The 18,717-nt window shown below is 39.8% G+C and overlaps 1 protein-coding gene across 2 annotated transcripts in view; it reads left to right on the top strand.

Moving 5' to 3' along the window:
- Positions 1-17,809, top strand: part of LOC139954280 (coadhesin-like) — a 42,569-nt gene extending 24,760 nt beyond the window's left edge. The window contains exons 2-12 of one of the 2 annotated variants that reach the window (XM_071954012.1): positions 1,052-2,758; positions 4,891-5,130; positions 6,138-6,377; positions 7,976-8,146; positions 10,186-10,356; positions 12,738-12,908; positions 13,478-13,654; positions 14,315-14,491; positions 15,097-15,279; positions 15,936-15,964; positions 17,137-17,809. In XM_071954012.1, coding sequence (XP_071810113.1) covers positions 2,662-2,758; positions 4,891-5,130; positions 6,138-6,377; positions 7,976-8,146; positions 10,186-10,356; positions 12,738-12,908; positions 13,478-13,654; positions 14,315-14,491; positions 15,097-15,279; positions 15,936-15,964; positions 17,137-17,319 — 1,839 coding nt within the window. In that variant the 5' untranslated portion in view covers positions 1,052-2,661 and the 3' untranslated portion in view covers positions 17,320-17,809. The remainder of the gene's footprint in view (positions 1-1,051; positions 2,759-4,890; positions 5,131-6,137; positions 6,378-7,975; positions 8,147-10,185; positions 10,357-12,737; positions 12,909-13,477; positions 13,655-14,314; positions 14,492-15,096; positions 15,280-15,935; positions 15,965-17,136) is intronic. The other variant, XM_071954013.1, reaches the window with a different exon arrangement.
- Positions 17,810-18,717: the final 908 nt, after the last annotated feature.

Consider the following 18,717-nt stretch of genomic DNA (forward strand, 5'->3'; position numbering starts at 1 on the left):
AAATATTTGTGATGTCGCAAATATCTTTGCAGATATAGTTTGCGATGTCGCAAATATCTTTGCATATATTTGTGATGTCGCAAATATTATTGCATAGTGATCGCATACTTCGTCGCATAGTTTGCATATTTGTGTCCGATATTTTTTCAAGAGCCTAGAAGGTTGTTTGGGTTCCAGCCTTCATTCCATTACTATGTACACAGCGCAGCGGTAACACAGGCCGGCTAAGGAAGTTGAGTCAAAAGAGAGCGCCAGCTATCTTTCAGATGAAATAAACATTTCCCACCGGATACACGACACCAAGCTGAAGTGAGCACCGTGTTTGGGCCCAACACCGAATTGGGCCCAACACTGAATTGGGCCCAGCGCAATGGACGATAAAGTGTAGATTCGTGAATAGAATGTACGGTAGAATTTGGGGGCATAAACCCTATATAGATGTATATTACATAGAAGATCACTCAGGAAAAATAATATAGAGTTCAATTATTTTAATTTCTGAAAAAAATAGATAGTGGCCTGACATTTTTACTTAGCAGAGTTTTTCTCGAAGGCTTTCTCTTCCATTTTTAACTAATTTATTTATGTCGGGACTATTTGTTTCTACTTAAAAAAGGCTAGTCTTGTTGCAGCGGTGCGCAGCAGCCAACATCTACTTTGCATTAATTTGTGTCAATTTGTTTTAAAAAATTAAAAAAATTCTTTGACAAGTTTTGACGATTTTGGGTAGGAATAAAGTTCACTGATTAAACCACAGATATAATGTATGCTTATATGTTTTACTAATTTTATTTGCTAGTTTTACTAAAAAGTTTTTGCCTCAGATTCATTTATTGTTTGTCTTGGGTTTTTTTTCAAGAAGGGCTAGTCTTGTCTTAGTTTAGGAGTGTGCAGCGGCAAACATCTTCTTTGCTTTGATTTGTGTCAATTTGTTCAAATAGCTTCATCTTTTTGACAAGTTCCGACGATTTTGGAGTAGGAATAAAGTTCACTGATTAAACCACATAATACATAGTATGCTAATTTGTTTTACTAATTTCTTTTGCCTCAGATTCAACCCTCCTCAAACCTTAGTAAATTGACTGTGATTGTCTTGGAGCAATGGAAGTGCACTTCATGTGTCACAAAACAGCGTGTGATTGAGTGACATAATGACAGATGACAACTGGCACGTCATGAAACAAAGACGGATACAAACAGGACAACAAGAGCTTATGATGGTACAGAGATGGTGCTGAACACAGGCCTGATGCTTCATGGAGACTACGGAGGTGATTGCCCCCCTGCCCCACTGGTCATTAACTTGGTGCCCTTGAAATGCTCCAGTACAATTTCCTCATAGGGTGGTGCCCTTTACCAACGTGACAAATGAGAAATTGCCTTGGTGTTCTTGCCAATTCAAAAAACGAAGCATACAGGCCTGTGAACACCATCATCATTAAGACAGCATTTGGTGCAACCTCGTCTTATATTTGTGCAATCCTAAGGACCTGTGTCCAATGGACCGCTTCCCACGAAATAAACAAATTGCACGTAGCACGTGCGTACTAACGCTACTGGTGGGCAAAATGAAGGAGCATTGTGCCTGTTTGTATGGGGGCTGATAGTGGCATGATCTACACTCAGAGTCACTGTAGTCCTGTGGTTAAACAGTCTGCAATTGGAATACTCAAAAACTAGAAATTTTACCGTCGGAAACGCTTCTCATATTCGTTTTTTGAGGGGTATAAAGCTATATCTTTTTCAATGACCGCTAAATTTCACAAAGTGAAAATTTTCTTAAAAAAGGTGTTAAGAGGTAGAAACGGTAATTAGTTAGTAAATGAGGCTGGCTAAAAAGGAGGAAATCTGCCGGGAAGGGAGAAGGCAACGATAACAGATTATGATTAATTTCCATCTTGGATGTTCAGACCATGAGGGTGCCTTATCGAGTTTTCACGGTGCGACTTTCCTTAAAATTGAACGTGTAGAACTTGTCATGCGCTGCTGCGGTTAAAACTGAACCGGACTTTTTGTCAGGTTTCACTTGTGGTGATGAGAGTTGTTTCACATTTACGAATCCAGGTAGATTTACTATAAACAAGTACGTTGCCGATTTGGTTTTCTTTTTTACACAACCGATGGGGACGTATTTCAAACGGAAAAACAAATATTCACCCATCAACAAAAAAAATGCGTCTTTGGTTTGGGATGTTGGTGAACTAACGTGATGCGTGGCATTGGATGGATGGGGTGTAAACAATAGGAGGTTTTGGGGAACGCTAGGTGGCAGCAAACTTACCGGGTCAAAGTTCATTGTTTAAAAAGTTATGAGCATGCGCACAATACTGACAACAATAGTTGTTTTTACTGGTAAGTCTGCTGCCACCTATGGCGTCCAACAAGTGTCAAAGCTTAAAGACTGCAGGAAATGAACTGATAATGTTTGTCTGCATGTGTCCGACATAGATAGTCCAACGTGTAGGTATGAACGTATGTAATAACACCAACAACTGATTAGAATCTGAACAATAAATCAAAGTATCCAGAACCTATATTTCAGGCCTCACCGGAATATCTGTTGCGTATAGCATAGGATTTCCTGCTGTACTTCTTTACAGTCGCTGCACTGTTTATATAGTTTGTGAAGCTGTAACTTGGGACCATTTTTGTAGCCGTGTGATGAAGACGAGAGGCCGTGAGATGATGAGTTGTAGAGCCCAGAAGGCCGTCCTTTTAGCGGTGGCATGCTTTGCCATCTGCAGTATTGCTGTCGCCGGTAAGTTGTTGTTATCAAGTGGATGTTTCTATTATTATGGCTTACATTATTAGGCCAAGCTATTGCTATGAGGCCCAACCAATCATATAAGGCAATCTGTAGTTTTCTTTCTGAGTGAAATAAATGACGCCAAATCGAGGATATTAATGTCAATGTTCGGCTTCTCACACCATTTAGGTATATTTAAAACCACTGAGGCCGGTGTGTTCCTTCAAAACAAACAATGTGATGACATTGACACGAGTGACAAACTTGATGTCATTGTTTATTTGGTCACTCTAAACCTTTTAGATATCAGTATTTTTATAAATAAGGTTTTTGTCCAGGAGGAAGTAAGTTTAGTTCTTTGCCGACGAGTACTAGTCTGTTTTGTATATTTTTTTAACTTTTCGTTCAGACATTTTGTTCTCTTCTACGTTCTTGCCGATACGATCTTTTACGAAGAAGAAAAAGGAAACAAATATCATCGTATTATTGTTGATATCTTTATTATATTTTCATTATTTGTTTGTAGTGTTAAGTTGTGTCTATTTAATTCTAATCTTCTGAAGGCCAAGTCGAGAAAAAAAAACAGTTGAATGGTAGATATAGACAAATATAATTATATCTACAACTAGTTTATACACACGACTTTCAAATAAGTAACTCACAATGCAAAAAGCAGATTTGTGTGTTGCACAAACTATGGACAACCCCATTTGGTAGATTTAACGTTCAATCTTAGCCGTTGCAAAAATAACTATTCACAATTTCGGTAGGTTTTAGTCGCTATTTATTTATATATTTATTTGTTGTTGAAGTAATAGTGTATCACACCATTTACCATGCAAACAATGTCCCCGGTTCAGATTCTAGACCATCCGGAAGCAGATTTCCGTGGTATAACCGGATTCTGTTCACATTGTACTCAAATCACTTTCCTCTCTGGGAAAACCCCCTTTAATCTAATCGTGTGGCTTGAATAGTAAAATTTATCCTTATCGTAGAGTACACATTGACACAAAATAATACAGAATTGTTTTTTTGCGAACATATCAGTTTCTGGCAGTGTAATCGCTTTATGTAATCCACTATATACAACTCAAGATAAGACCAATTTAAGAACTCACTATTTCTGCAGTAGTGCAGTTAATAACGATCCTATTGATTATTAGCTAAAGTAGTAGTCCCAACCAATTTACTACATTCTGCACAGAAAGCAGGACAGTTCTTTTGCAGAACTGAGTCTCCAGAACAATCCGATAAATCCGGGGAAAAAAATCTACTAGTAGTAGAATACATCTGCTCTCTAGAGAACATTACCTGGCAAGTAGATACACACATGGTGTTACCGCAAACCAAAATTAATATAAACTCACAGATTATTCCAAACGAGATTAAATAAGGGAATCATTGTGTGATGAAGAGGTTTTCAACTAGTGGTTTAATCCCAACGAGGCCTGCAGCCGATTTCACGAAACGCTAGGATTAATCCTATCTCGAGTTAGGACGAGTAACCCGTCCTAACTTGGGATGGGTTCAATGCGTCCTAAGTTAGGAAGACTTTGGTGAAATCGACGGCAGGTTCTTGATAATTTTACCGAGACGAAGTCGAGGCTGGTAAATTAACAAGAACCAGGCCTCGGCGGGTTTAAACCACTAGTTGAAAACCGATTCAACACACTTTGATTCCCATTCATAAATACCTTTTCGGTCAAAATCATCATCACTTTTTGGTCAAAAAGTAAAATAAATGCAAAAATAATAATTGTTAAACGATTTCTTTCAACACAACACAACGCTGCCCTCGCGTAAACAACTCCTTATAAGGGAGTGCTGTGCGCGTCGCGCGTATCGCGTTATGTGGCACAACTGTTTCAGCCGTTGCTCTCGACCAATAGGAATGAAGAAACTCTTATAAGAACAGGTGCAAGGTCGCGTGTCACGCTCATGAATTAACACTTCCGGTCATTATCAAAAGGTTTTTGCACACCCACGTGACGCGCTCTCCACCAATAGGAGTAGAGAAACTATCTGGGGTATTTGTGAATCATTTATAATAAATAAACGGCATCCAAATACGAGATTCTAAAGTATGTTTTTACACAAAAATGACACTGTTGTAAATAAATATTGTGTTGTCCAATTCTTAGGTAACGAAGAAGGTTTTTGTTTTCGTCACCGGACACCGATCGGCAAAAGGGGGAAATGCCATGGGTTGGTTGAGATACCTCCCGGGTCTGGTGCCCAGATGAGCACTGCCGCTGAGTGTTGCGACCGTGGTGGTACCGGGTTGGCAGAGAGGATCACTGGCAAGAAGTGCCGAGATGCCTGCGACGGGGAAGCTAATGGTCAAGAGCAAAAGGCAGAGGAGGATGAGGATTCAGCCCGAGGTATAGGTTAACAATAATCCAATCAGAATAGAACCTTACAAATCACAGTATTTCGGGAATGAAATGAGTTTACATATACAAAATAAAACACACACACATAAACAGGCATGTTTATGGTGCAGACCGTGGACTTCTCTTTGTTTTTGATAAAGAGTTAATTTCTCACTGAAATCATTTTGTTTATATGTTGGGATACACCAAGTGAGAATACTGGTCTTTGACAATAACGTGTTCAGTACCTTTAAAGAGGAGGTTTCTAACAGAAGAATTGGGACGCGATACAAAAGAACTGCTGTAAAGGATCTAATCAAGTGGTTTGTATAATTATATTTAAATGTACACTTCTATATACTATAATGTGTTTGCCAATAACTTAGATAAAATCCCGCTCTACGTGTTCGAAACTCCCTAATGCGTTATGTTAAAGGCAGTGGACACTATTGGTAATTACTCAAAATAATTATCAGCATAAAACCTCACTTGGTAACAAGTAATGTGGAGAGGTTGATGGTATAAAACATTGTGAGAAACGGCTCCCTCTGAAGTGATGTAGTTTTCGAGAAAGAAGTAATTTTCCACGAATTTGATTTCGAGACCTCAAGTTTAGAACTAATAAAATTATAATTGTTAAACGATTTCTTTCAACGCAACACCCCTCCAGCTATGAAATGGTAGAGCCCTCTGCTGCCCTCGCGTAAACAACTCCTTATAAGGGAATACTGTAGGCGTCGCGCGTATCGCGTAATGTGGCACAACTGTTTCAGCCGTTGTTCTCGACCAATAGGAATGAAGAAACTCTTATAAGCACAGGTGCAAGCTCGCGTGTCACGCTTCGCGCTCTCCACCAATAGTGACGCGCTCTCCACCAATAGGAGTAGAGAAACTGTCTGGGGGTATTTATGAATCATTTATAATAAATAAACGCCATCCAAATACGAGATTCTAAAGTATGTTTTTACACAAAAACTACACTGTTGTAAATAAATATTGTGTTGTCCAATTCTTAGGTAACGAAGAAGGTTATTGTTTTCGTCACCGGACACCGATCGGCAAAAGGGGGAAATGCCATGGGTTGGTTGAGATACCTCCCGGGTCTGGTGCCCAGATGAGCACTGCCGCTGAGTGTTGCGACCGTGGTGGTACCGGGTTGGCAGAGAGGATCACTGGCAAGAAGTGCCGAGATGCCTGCGACGGGGAAGCTAATGGTCAAGAGCAAATGGCAGAGGAGGATGAGGATTCAGCCCGAGGTATAGGTTAACAATAATCCAATCAGAATAGAACCTTACAAATCACAGTATTCGGGAATGAAAAGAGTTTACATACAAAATAATACACACACACACACCCAGGCATGTTTATGGTGCAGACCGTGGACTTCCCTTTGTTCTCCCATTGGTTTTGTACACAAAATCTACTGAGGACTGTCCCCGGTGTGACTTTTTTCCCGGATCCCTTTTGTTAATGTCCTCAGTTATCAATAGTAGACATGCCCACTGTTTTACGGATTCATCCCTCCCGGATGAACAGTGTTTGGAGCGTGGCAAGAGCCATGTTCCCTACAAGAGCCATGCTCCCTATGAAAAAATAGAGAGAAATACCAGTCAAATATAATGTGCTCTCTCTTGCTCGTAGCTAAATTGGAAAATAGCATATTATATCTTCAGGTCTCGACCCCAAGTAAACTGTGCATCACTTGGGGTCCCTACAACAACAATAACATGATATGCACCTGACGATCATCAAACGAAAAGGTTGACGTTATTAATAGTTTTGATGACGGCATCATTTGGCATTAGTTCATGAAAATAGTGCAGTTATTATATTTGTTTTTCTATATCGTTGTTCTTATTCTAGTATCTTTTAATATCGTTTTTCACTGTTTACTATCACCTTGTTAAAGTCCCAATTATTTATTCAATAATCAATAGCATGATTATTTTATATTCGTTAGTTTATTTGTTTTTAATATAAACATAAAAGGTCTGTATACCAAAAATATATATTCATATAAATTTACCTTCGTTTTTTTGAAAAATTCTAGAAAACGGTCCTGGGTGGTTTATATTAAGGACTGTGTCCTCCTCCATTCCTGGAAGACCTGGAAGTCATACTAAGTCTGTACTATTGCCCAAATAGCCGACTAGGGCAGGTGTGTCCCTTTAAGTGGCTACGTATTTTTTTGTCATTTATCTGATGAGTGCATTAGTGGAACGAAACGGTCTGTCCAAAAGAGAGATACGCAAAGGTTTGATTAATAGCTCATAATCTGAATTTATTGCATTAATATTTATATATATTAAAGGGAAGGTACACGTTTGGTAATTACTCAAAACAAATATTAACTTAAAAACTGACTTGGTAACGAGCATTGGAGAGCTGTTGATAGTATAAACCATTGAGGGAAACGAAGTTACGTAGTTTTTGAGAAAGAGGTAATTTCTCACTAAAATAATAAAAGACTTCTAGCTAGAAGTCTTTCACTCTTATCTGAAAACACACAAATTCGTCCAATAAGGTTTTTTTTTTTTCTCTCATCATTTTCTCGCAACTCCGATGACCAATTGAGCCTAAATTTTCACAGGCTTGTTATTTTATGGTTATGATGGGATACACCAAGTGAGAACACTGGTCTTTGACAATTACCAAACATGTACCTTCCCTTTAAATAATAAATAGGGTAGATGGCCTTAGCTTTCGATCCAAACCGGACCTTCTTCAGAGGACCTTCCTCTTTATATATCCTTTTTTTACACATAGTTTTTACATAAAGACCATTTCTTCTTTTATGATGATAAACATGCATTTGTATGCAAATAATGACATCCAACTCATTTTAACTCCGCAGTTGGAGGAGTTTTGGGTGAGTGGGGTGAGTGGACGCCATGCTCCGTCTTTTGTGGGGAGGGCACTATGCAGCGGCAGCGGGAGTGTATCTGCATGTCTCCTGGAAACAAGACGTGTTGCAATGGTCAACATGTTGAGGAGAAGCTCTGCAATACTAATGTGTTGTGCCCAGGTAAATATACCTTTACCATTCCTACACCATCTCGGTCATATCCCACGTATCTAGCAGCGGTAAGGGATGCTATCATTCATTGTGCAAAAAGAAAAGACTATTTTCCCTTCCAGCCTCGTTTTGTTTACATTGGCCCTTTTCGAAACCACGGCTTCGGCTTTGGATTCGGCTCAGACTAGCTTGGCCCGTGGTTGTTTTGACCATAGAGAAAGGACCGCGTGCTTTGCGTACGCGCTCATGACTTCAGACGAGAGAACGGAGCCGTGGTTTCGAAAAGGGCCATTGATTGGAATGAGAGAGAATCAATAGACCACGGGACGATGTTCCAAATTCTGATTTCCAGTAGTCTACCCCACACAACTGCTTGTATTGGTCTCAAAATTTGTAGAAAATTCCACTAACCACGTCACAAAAGTCGTCAAGCCCAAAACTTGCACATTATGGATTTACTTGCGAAGTAAGTAACAAAATACGCTAATGAATTGCAAGAAATAAATAGATGACTATCAAATTATACGTTCGGCCAATCAGCGCATTCAACATTCATGTGGATGTGTGGACCAATGAAAGAGCTTGTTTATGAATACTTTGGTCCTAAGGATTTCAAAAAGATGTCGTCTTATCGGGAAACGTTGCCTTTGAAGGACTACTCGACCTCTATAAAACTACATTATACTTCAAAGGTGGTCGTATTTAACAAGGTTTATTACACAACCCAGTGCACTTTACTAAAATAAGGTTTTACTGTCATTAAAGGGACACATTGCCTTGGATCGGTCGAGTTGGTCTTTGAAAAGCATTTGTAACCGTTTTTTATAAAATGCATATGGGTAGAAAGATGTTGTAAAAGTAGAATACAATGATCCACACAAACATGCCTCGAAATTGCGTGCTTTTCCTTTTACCTCGTCGACTAACACGTCGGCCATTTATGGGGGTCAAAATTTTGACTCCCATAAATGGCTGACCGTGTTAGTTCGCACAGTAGAAGAAAAAACACGCAATTTCGAGGCAAACTTGTGTGGATCATTGTATTCTACTTTTAAAACATCTTTCCAACCATATGCATTATATAAAAAACGGTTACAAACGCTTTTGTTTTGACCAACTCGTCGGCTCCAAGGCAACGTGTTCCTTTAACTTGTGGATTAATTACAAAAAAGTACATCTTGTGTTTCATGGTCGTATCCAAAATGGCGGCAGTGGTTAGGGCTGCGGCTGTTGCTCAGGGATTCTATGAGCATGGCTACGAGCACCAAGTCTCTTGATGTGTCTGATTTGGCGGTTAGTATTTGGTGCGTTCGATTAGCTTCCCTGGGTCGACCCCGCGCAGCCCAGGGAAAATGGAACGGTCCGGGGATCACAGAGGGAGTCGTAGTTTTAACCATAGCACGAGTTAAAGCAGTCAATAATATTTGTTTTATTATATACACACAACAGACTATTTATCATCTTCGTACATGTAACGTTCGTATATGCGCGTTTCAGATACACAACTGATTGGATTTAAGGTGGGTAAAAATACGTCAGGGTACTGCACGCCGTGTGATAGTCGTCGGACTATCACACGGCAAACGATGCACCATCACACGGCCGCCATCTAGTAAAACTAAGACATATCATGTGACGCGCTCTAAACCAATGAAAAGGCAGAATATTTGTAAGGGGTGTTCATATAAAACATTGTGAGAAACGGCTCCCTCCGAAGTAACGTAGTTTTCAAAAATAAGTAATTTTCCACAAATTTGAATTAGAGACCTCCAAATTAGATTTTTAGGTCTCGAAATCAAGCATCAGCTGAAAGCACACAACTTCGTATGACAAGGGTGTTTTTCTTTCATTATTATCTTGCAACTTTAACGACCAATTGAGTTCAAATTTTCACAGGTTTGTTATTTTATGCATATGTTGAGATACACCATTAAGTGAAAAGACTGGTCTTTGACAATAGTATCCTGTGTCTTTAAATCTATTCTTTATTTTGCACTTTACAAACGTGTCAACTACTTAACCTTGGACAATGATTTAACACGTAATAGTGAATGGACAATGGGGCGAGTGGAGCCAATGGAGTGAATGTAGCGCCACCTGTGGTGAGGCAAAGTCCCGATCCCGCGAATGCGACTCCCCGCTACCGCAGCATGGTGGTGACGACTGCACAGGAGACTACATGGATGTCGCATGGTGCAACAATAAAATAAAGTGCCCAAGTAAGGTGGACCTGACATTTTCTTTATACAGTTTTTTTTTATGTTAAAATACTTATACTGTATATTATTATAGAAAAAAGAGTTCATTTCAGAACATGAAAATGGAGACCAAGGTGACAACGTCATGCACACGTCAGAGTTATACGATGAAAGAAATACAATACTGATGTTACGGGGTTTTTTCTGGCAAATTTAAACTTGAAGGCAACCAATTCATTCTGAGATATGGACACACTCATCATATGACACTATTAAGTTTGTGTAAATTGGTCTGTATATACACCCAAACCAACAGTGCACTCATAGTGTCCGCAATGCCTAAAAAGGCAAAATGGCCACGAGACGCTCAGATAAAAGTGGGTCGCAGGGTATACAATAAAACCTCTCCTCTCCCACTGTTTAATGGGAGACTTTCAGGACGCTTGGTGGCAGCAGACTTACCAGGTAAAATCCATTGTTCTCGGTAATGTGCGCATGCTCAGAAATACGTAACAAATGGAAATTTACCCGGTAAGTCTGATGCCACCTAGGGTTGGAAAGTCTCCCATTGTGTCTCTTTGTTTTTAAAGCCTTTTTTTCTGCCTTTTCATTGGTTTAGAGCGCGTCACATGATATGTCTTAGTTTTACTAGATGGCGGCCGTGTGATGGTGCATCGTTTGCCGTGTGATAGTCCGACGACTATCACACGGCGTGCAGTACCCTGACGTATTTTTACCCACCTTAAATCCAATCAGTTGTGTATCTGAAACGCGCATATACGAACGTTACATGTACGAAGATGATAAATAGTCTGTTGTGTGTATATAATAAAACAAATATTATTGACTGCTTTAACTCGTGCTATGGTTAAAACTACGACTCCCTCGGTGATCCCCGGACCGTTCCATTTTCCCTGGGCTGCGCGGGGTCGACCCAGGGAAGCTAATCGAACGCACCAAATACTAACCGCCAAATCAGACACATCAAGAGACTTGGTGCTCGTAGCCATGCTCATAGAATCCCTGAGCAACAGCCGCAGCCCTAACCACTGCCGCCATTTTGGATACGACCATGAAACACAAGATGTACTTTTTTGTAATTAATCCACAAGTTAAAGGAACACGTTGCCTTGGAGCGGACGAGTTGGTCAAAACAAAAGCGTTTGTAACTGTTTTTTATATAATGCATATGGTTGGAAAGATGTTTTAAAAGTAGAATACAATGATCCACACAAGTTTGCCTCGAAATTGCGTGTTTTTTCTTCTACTGTGCGAACTAACACGGTCAGCCATTTATGGGAGTCAAAATTTTGACCCCCATAAATGGCCGACGTGTTAGTCGACGAGGTAAAAGGAAAAGCACGCAATTTCGAGGCATGTTTGTGTGGATCATTGTATTCTACTTTTAAAACATCTTTCCAACCATATGCATTATATAAAAAACGGTTACAAACGCTTTTGTTTTGACCAACTCGTCCGCTCCAAGGCAACGTGTTCCTTTAACTTGTGGATTAATTACAAAAAAGTACATCTTGTGTTTCATGGTCGTATCCAAAATGGCGGCAGTGGTTAGGGCTGCGGCTGTTGCTCAGGGATTCTATGAGCATGGCTACGAGCACCAAGTCTCTTGATGTGTCTGATTTGGCGGTTAGTATTTGGTGCGTTCGATTAGCTTCCCTGGGTCGACCCCGCGCAGCCCAGGGAAAATGGAACGGTCCGGGGATCACCGAGGGAGTCGTAGTTTTAACCATAGCACGAGTTAAAGCAGTCAATAATATTTGTTTTATTATATACACACAACAGACTATTTATCATCTTCGTACATGTAACGTTCGTATATGCGCGTTTCAGATACACAACTGATTGGATTTAAGGTGGGTAAAAATACGTCAGGGTACTGCACGCCGTGTGATAGTCGTCGGACTATCACACGGCAAACGATGCACCATCACACGGCCGCCATCTAGTAAAACTAAGACATATCATGTGACGCGCTCTAAACCAATGAAAAGGCAGAATATTTGTAAGGGGTGTTCATATAAAACATTGTGAGAAACGGCTCCCTCCGAAGTAACGTAGTTTTCAAAAATAAGTAATTTTCCACAAATTTGAATTAGAGACCTCCAAATTAGATTTTTAGGTCTCGAAATCAAGCATCAGCTGAAAGCACACAACTTCGTATGACAAGGGTGTTTTTCTTTCATTATTATCTTGCAACTTTAACGACCAATTGAGTTCAAATTTTCACAGGTTTGTTATTTTATGCATATGTTGAGATACACCATTAAGTGAAAAGACTGGTCTTTGACAATAGTATCCTGTGTCTTTAAATCTATTCTTTATTTTGCACTTTACAAACGTGTCAACTACTTAACCTTGGACAATGATTTAACACGTAATAGTGAATGGACAATGGGGCGAGTGGAGCCAATGGAGTGAATGTAGCGCCACCTGTGGTGAGGCAAAGTCCCGATCCCGCGAATGCGACTCCCCGCTACCGCAGCATGGTGGTGACGACTGCACAGGAGACTACATGGATGTCGCATGGTGCAACAATAAAATAAAGTGCCCAAGTAAGGTGGACCTGACATTTTCTTTATACAGTTTTTTTTTATGTTAAAATACTTATACTGTATATTATTATAGAAAAAAGAGTTCATTTCAGAACATGAAAATGGAGACCAAGGTGACAACGTCATGCACACGTCAGAGTTATACGATGAAAGAAATACAATACTGATGTTACGGGGTTTTTTCTGGCAAATTTAAACTTGAAGGCAACCAATTCATTCTGAGATATGGACACACTCATCATATGACACTATTAAGTTTGTGTAAATTGGTCTGTATATACACCCAAACCAACAGTGCACTCATAGTGTCCGCAATGCCTAAAAAGGCAAAATGGCCACGAGACGCTCAGATAAAAGTGGGTCGCAGGGTATACAATAAAACCTCTCCTCTCCCACTGTTTAATGGGAGACTTTCAGGACGCTTGGTGGCAGCAGACTTACCAGGTAAAATCCATTGTTCTCGGTAATGTGCGCATGCTCAGAAATACGTAACAAATGGAAATTTACCCGGTAAGTCTGATGCCACCTAGGGTTGGAAAGTCTCCCATTGTGTCTCTTTGTTTTTAAAGTCGATGGCGGATGGAACAAGTGGAGTGCCTGGTCACCCTGCTCAGCCACATGTGGACGTAAGGGTCGTCAGAACCGTTACCGGAGTTGTACAGATCCGAAACCTGATTTCGGCGGGCTGGATTGCCAGGGGGACGTGAACTCACAACGCACATGCACTTCAAACCGCAGATGCCCAAGTGAGTCAAGTTCAAGGTCATCTTGGGGTATTTTTTTTTTAACTAAAAGATGAGTGAAAACTCAAGAATGTTGTATTAGCCTAGTAAAGATTTCAAAAACAAACCATCAATAATATGTTTGGAACATATACTCTTACTTGAGAAAAAAAAAAGCCAATGTGATAACATTTGATTTGTCCTCCTTTTCTACACAATTTAGTTTTGTTATTGATAAACAACTTTGTTCAAATTGAGTTGTTAGAATACTTTGTCAGATTGTTGTCCGATCTTCCTTAGTAGCGCGGATGTTCAAGTATGAAGACACAGATAAAGTTACGCTCCGACGAAAATTCATTAAAAAATAAATAGGAAGAAATTAAATAAAACGTAAACTTGCAGGTACAACCATTTGTAAATCTCTTTTGTGGTCGTTTTGGCTCTGAGCCGTTGTGGTCTCATTCTCAACAGTATCTACTGAAGCTTTCTCCAGAAGACGATCAGAGCATACTGATCGAAACGTCGAGTTGAAACCAACGGTTCTTTTCAGAACCACCCCAACTCATGAGAGATAGTCATTACATGGTGTTACAGCAACTATTTCTATATAGTATCATTCTTCTCGTCCTCAAGAGAAAAATATATGTTCATTCCCAAGTCTCCTATTATCTTCTCCTGTCATAGTTGATGGCGGATGGGGTGACTGGAAGGAATGGCACTGCCCTGAAGAATGTTCACAAGGCATGGAGGGCACTGCATGGAGAAATAGATTTTGTACCAATCCGTTCCCGCTACATGGAGGGAAAATGTGCATAGGCAGCAGTGTGCAGCACGAGCCTTGTTCAAGCGCCACATGTGTAGGTAAGAGCGATTGGTTACGTAGCTATAGATACAGACGGATACGTCATCACTTGTGTGTTTATCTGACTTCCGTACTATCTTAATGTAAAAATGTTCACTCTCTTCTCCAACTGGTGTTAGTTTTGCTCTTTTGAGAGTGAAAGTCAATCTATATTACTCTTTTTGAGAGAAATTTGAACGAACTTCACTCTAAATCGACCATGGCTCTTTGCAAGAGTGGTAATGGCGGACAAAAGGAGTGTTTTTCACTCTGTTACATGCAGAAAGTTTGTTATTAGGAACGGATACAGGAGCTCATCAAAACAACGGATGCCGTTTTGCTGATTTTAGTTGTACTTTTGCCCTAGATTGAAAACATTTCCATTAAAAACTCTCCCACATATTAGCATATCAAACGCACAAACTCAATCGTAGGCTAATGACGGAGCTTAATCCGCAAGAGGGCGCTAGTTTAGGCAGTACTTATCGGGGACAAAAAGGCCATGATCACATACTTGGAACAAAGTCTATAATATCTGTATACACAAGTGCCAACGATCCACGTGTGTGAGCATCGCGTCTTACTGATGAAGTTTTTCGTTTTGTTTTACTGTGTGCTAAAACAGTTAACGGAGGATGGGGTGAGTGGTCCAGTTGGTCTAAATGCTCATCGACTTGCGGCACTAATGGTTTTAAAACAAGAAAGAGACAGTGTGACAACCCACTCCCTACATTCGGTGGATATCCGTGTCATGGGGATAAGATTGGAAGCAAATTGTGTGACAACGACCCGTGCTTATACAATCCAGGTAGGTTTAACTTGTAACATCAAATCGTGATATATTTATTAAATAGTTTGGACACTATTGGTAATTGTCAAACCAGTCTTCTCACTTGATGTATCTCAACATAAGCATAAAATAACAAACCTGTGAAAACTTGAGCTCGATTGGTCGTCGGAGTTGCGAGATAACTATGAAAGAAAAAACACCCTTGTCACACGAAGTTGTGTGCTGTCAGATGCTTGATTTCGAGACCTCAAATTCTAAATTATGAGGTCTCGATATCAAATTCATGTAAAATTACTTCTTTCTCGAAAACTACGTTACTTCAGAGGGAGCCGTTTCTCACAATATTTTATACTCTCAACCTCTCCCCATTACTCGTTACCAATGAGGTGTTATGCTAATAATTATTTTAAGTTTACCAATAGTGTCCACTGCCTTTAATCTGTTTTGTCCAATTTGAACATGTAAAGAAAACAACATTGAGTTGTTCATATTTGTATGTCTTTATAACTTCTGGTTAAGCGATAGAGGGAAAAACTGCACTTTGCACTTTTTAGAAAGTATCTATAGCGAAGTCTTATTATGTTCTATATAAGATTAATTGATGTTTATTTCAATCCTGAGTGTAAATTGTCTGTAAACAAACTTTCAAAAACAAATATTGTGCTTTATTTCAGAGGACGACAGTCAAGGGAATGCTGGTGAGGTATGCCTAAAAATAGTACAAACAATATTATTATTAGAAGTATCACATAATGAACACAAATTAAGAAAATAAAGAAAAGAATAACACTGCTATTGTGCAAACTTCTCAAAGAGTTCTTTTTAATTTTGGTTTGATGCCAACAAGTTAAATACTATTTACATGGGAGTTATCATGTAGATAGATTAAGTGACTATACGACAGGAGAATTTAACATTTTTTTATTCGAGCATCCCCAGCTCCAGGCCCCGCCCCCGCTCTTACTTATACTTCGTAACACGAAACCAAACCACAAGCTAACACTAAAATCTAACTGAAAAAACAAGACGAACTCGGCAAATGCATCATTTTATTCTCATTGTGTTTCTTTAATGGAACATTGCAGATTAATGGATTTTGCTAACAAACAACTGATAGACCTGTTGAAGTTTGATCGATCGGCCATCTGATGGGTCACGAGAAAATGGTGAAAAACCGATTACACATTTGCATGACATCGATGCAAAAAAGAAACAAAGCTGAATAAAAGGACCACTGAGCGATAAACTCAAAACGGGAATTGAGTTTTATTTATTTCTTATCAAATGTGACATTTCAGACAGAATGATTTCAAGGGATGTTTTCTACTATCATCATATTAATTTTGGTTTTTACCCATACACCGATGTGTGTTAGCACTGTATACTCAGTACTTTCCCGAGTCCTGTAAAAAAATATCACAGGCATGTTACTCGGGTGGGATTCGAACCCACGACCCTTGCAATTCTAGAGCAGTGTCTTACCAACTAGACTACCGAGGTTGCCCGGTAGCTATATGCATTTCGAATCCTATGTTTTTGCAGCGGGTACCGCAACGATATAATAGATGTTAAATTTGCATCGGGGATAAAGAATATTATCAACCTCGGTAGTCTAGTTGGTAAGAAACTGCTCTAGAATTGCAAGGGTCGTGGGTTCGAATCCCACCCGAGTAACATGCCTGTGATATTTTTTTCACAGGACTCGGGAAAGTACTGAGTATACAGTGCTAACACACATCGGTGTATGGGTAAAAACCAAAATTAATATTCTTTATCCCCGTTGTAAATTTAACATCTATTATCCTATCATCGTCATTAGACCGTGTAAGTTTTATTTAAATCTGTGATTATCTGTAATGTTCCTTTAATACACAGAGTGAGGTACCTTGTGACAATGAAGATTTCGATTCGGCCGATGGAGGTAGTGGTTGTAATGGAAGCGGTGATGGAAGCATCGGAATACCGGAATATAATGATGAATCGGAATATAATGATGACTCGGAATATAATGATGAACCGGAATATAATGATGAACCGGAATATAAGGATTATCCCTAGATTGATCGATAGAGGGCGTGATACAACCTAAGTGTCACATAGACGTTATTGCAAATACTCGGTACGTGCGCTGTAGGCATTGGATGAAGTGCACGCTGGTCTAGCTAGCGTTCAATTAATTTTATCCCTTCTAGACCAGCATGCACCTCATTTAACAGTTAGCGCTTGCGCAATGGATATTTGCGAAAAGGTCTATTTTGTCCACTGCTGGTAATTAAAAAAGCACAACTGAGAACAGACAAGTCTGGCATCAGAAACATTGATATACCTCACCGTCTTAAAATTGATAAAATTGGATGGTTGTGATTGCTGATTGTTAAGTCTGACACCAGTCGCAACAACAACATACAATCATGAACTGGGTGCGTTCGTTCAGCTTCCCTGGGTCGACCCCGGTGTGTGGCGTATTTTTTTTCCCAGGACAATCGTGGGTAATTATCTGCACACGTTCGTCCTGGGGGAAACAAATGACACACACCGGGGTCGACCCAGGGAAGCTAAACGAACGCACACCCAATATAAAGCATGTAGATGGACGAGAGAGACACTATGGGTGCGTTCGTTTAGCTCCCCTGGGTCTACCCCGGTGCGTGGCAGTTTTTTTTTCTAGGACAAACGTGGGTAATTATCTGCACACGTTCGTCCTAGAAAAAAAACCGTCACACGTCGGGGTCGACCCAGGGAAGCTAAACGAACGCACCCATTGTAAAGTATCATTCATCAATAGCTTGCCTTTTACTGAAGCCTTTTTTGTATACTAGCTTTGGAAATGTAATCATATTATGATATAGCCTGTTATATACCTCATATATAGAATCATCTAATCTGATTGGTTAATCAATGGAGTCATGGAAATAGCTATGCCCCTTTTTCTGTCAAGTTGACGTCATGGTGACTATGCCCGGGGCATAGTCAATTGACTATGCCCGCCCTGAAAATAACGCAACTATGATATGTATAATGTACGACTAGCGTTCCCCGTGTCACGGCGCAACTTTTTTTTTTCGCAAACGACCTTTCTTCGCAGTCAGTGTTGTTGATTGAAAGAATCTTTATTCGGTATATAAAAGAAATGTTGACTGCTTAATAATCGGGGAACAGTTAAAATTATAGGCCCTCGGTGATGTCAAAACCATGACTATGCCCTCGGCTTCGCTTCGGGCATAGTCATGGTTTTGACTTAACCTTCTGGGCCTATAAACTTTGCCCCTCATAGCAGTCAATATTTCCACACTAATGAGAAGACCCAATCCAATGTGGACATGATACCATGGTACCCTAGCCTTTTATTGCAATTAGACAATTAAAATGAACTATTAAAAGCGAAATCCCGTTAACATTTAATAAACGTCTGCTAGCTTGATATCTCATAACGCATTTGCTTCCTGCTAGTTACTC

Source organism: Asterias amurensis, chromosome 2, assembly GCF_032118995.1.
Source record: "Asterias amurensis chromosome 2, ASM3211899v1".
Classification (NCBI taxonomy): domain Eukaryota; kingdom Metazoa; phylum Echinodermata; class Asteroidea; order Forcipulatida; family Asteriidae; genus Asterias; species Asterias amurensis.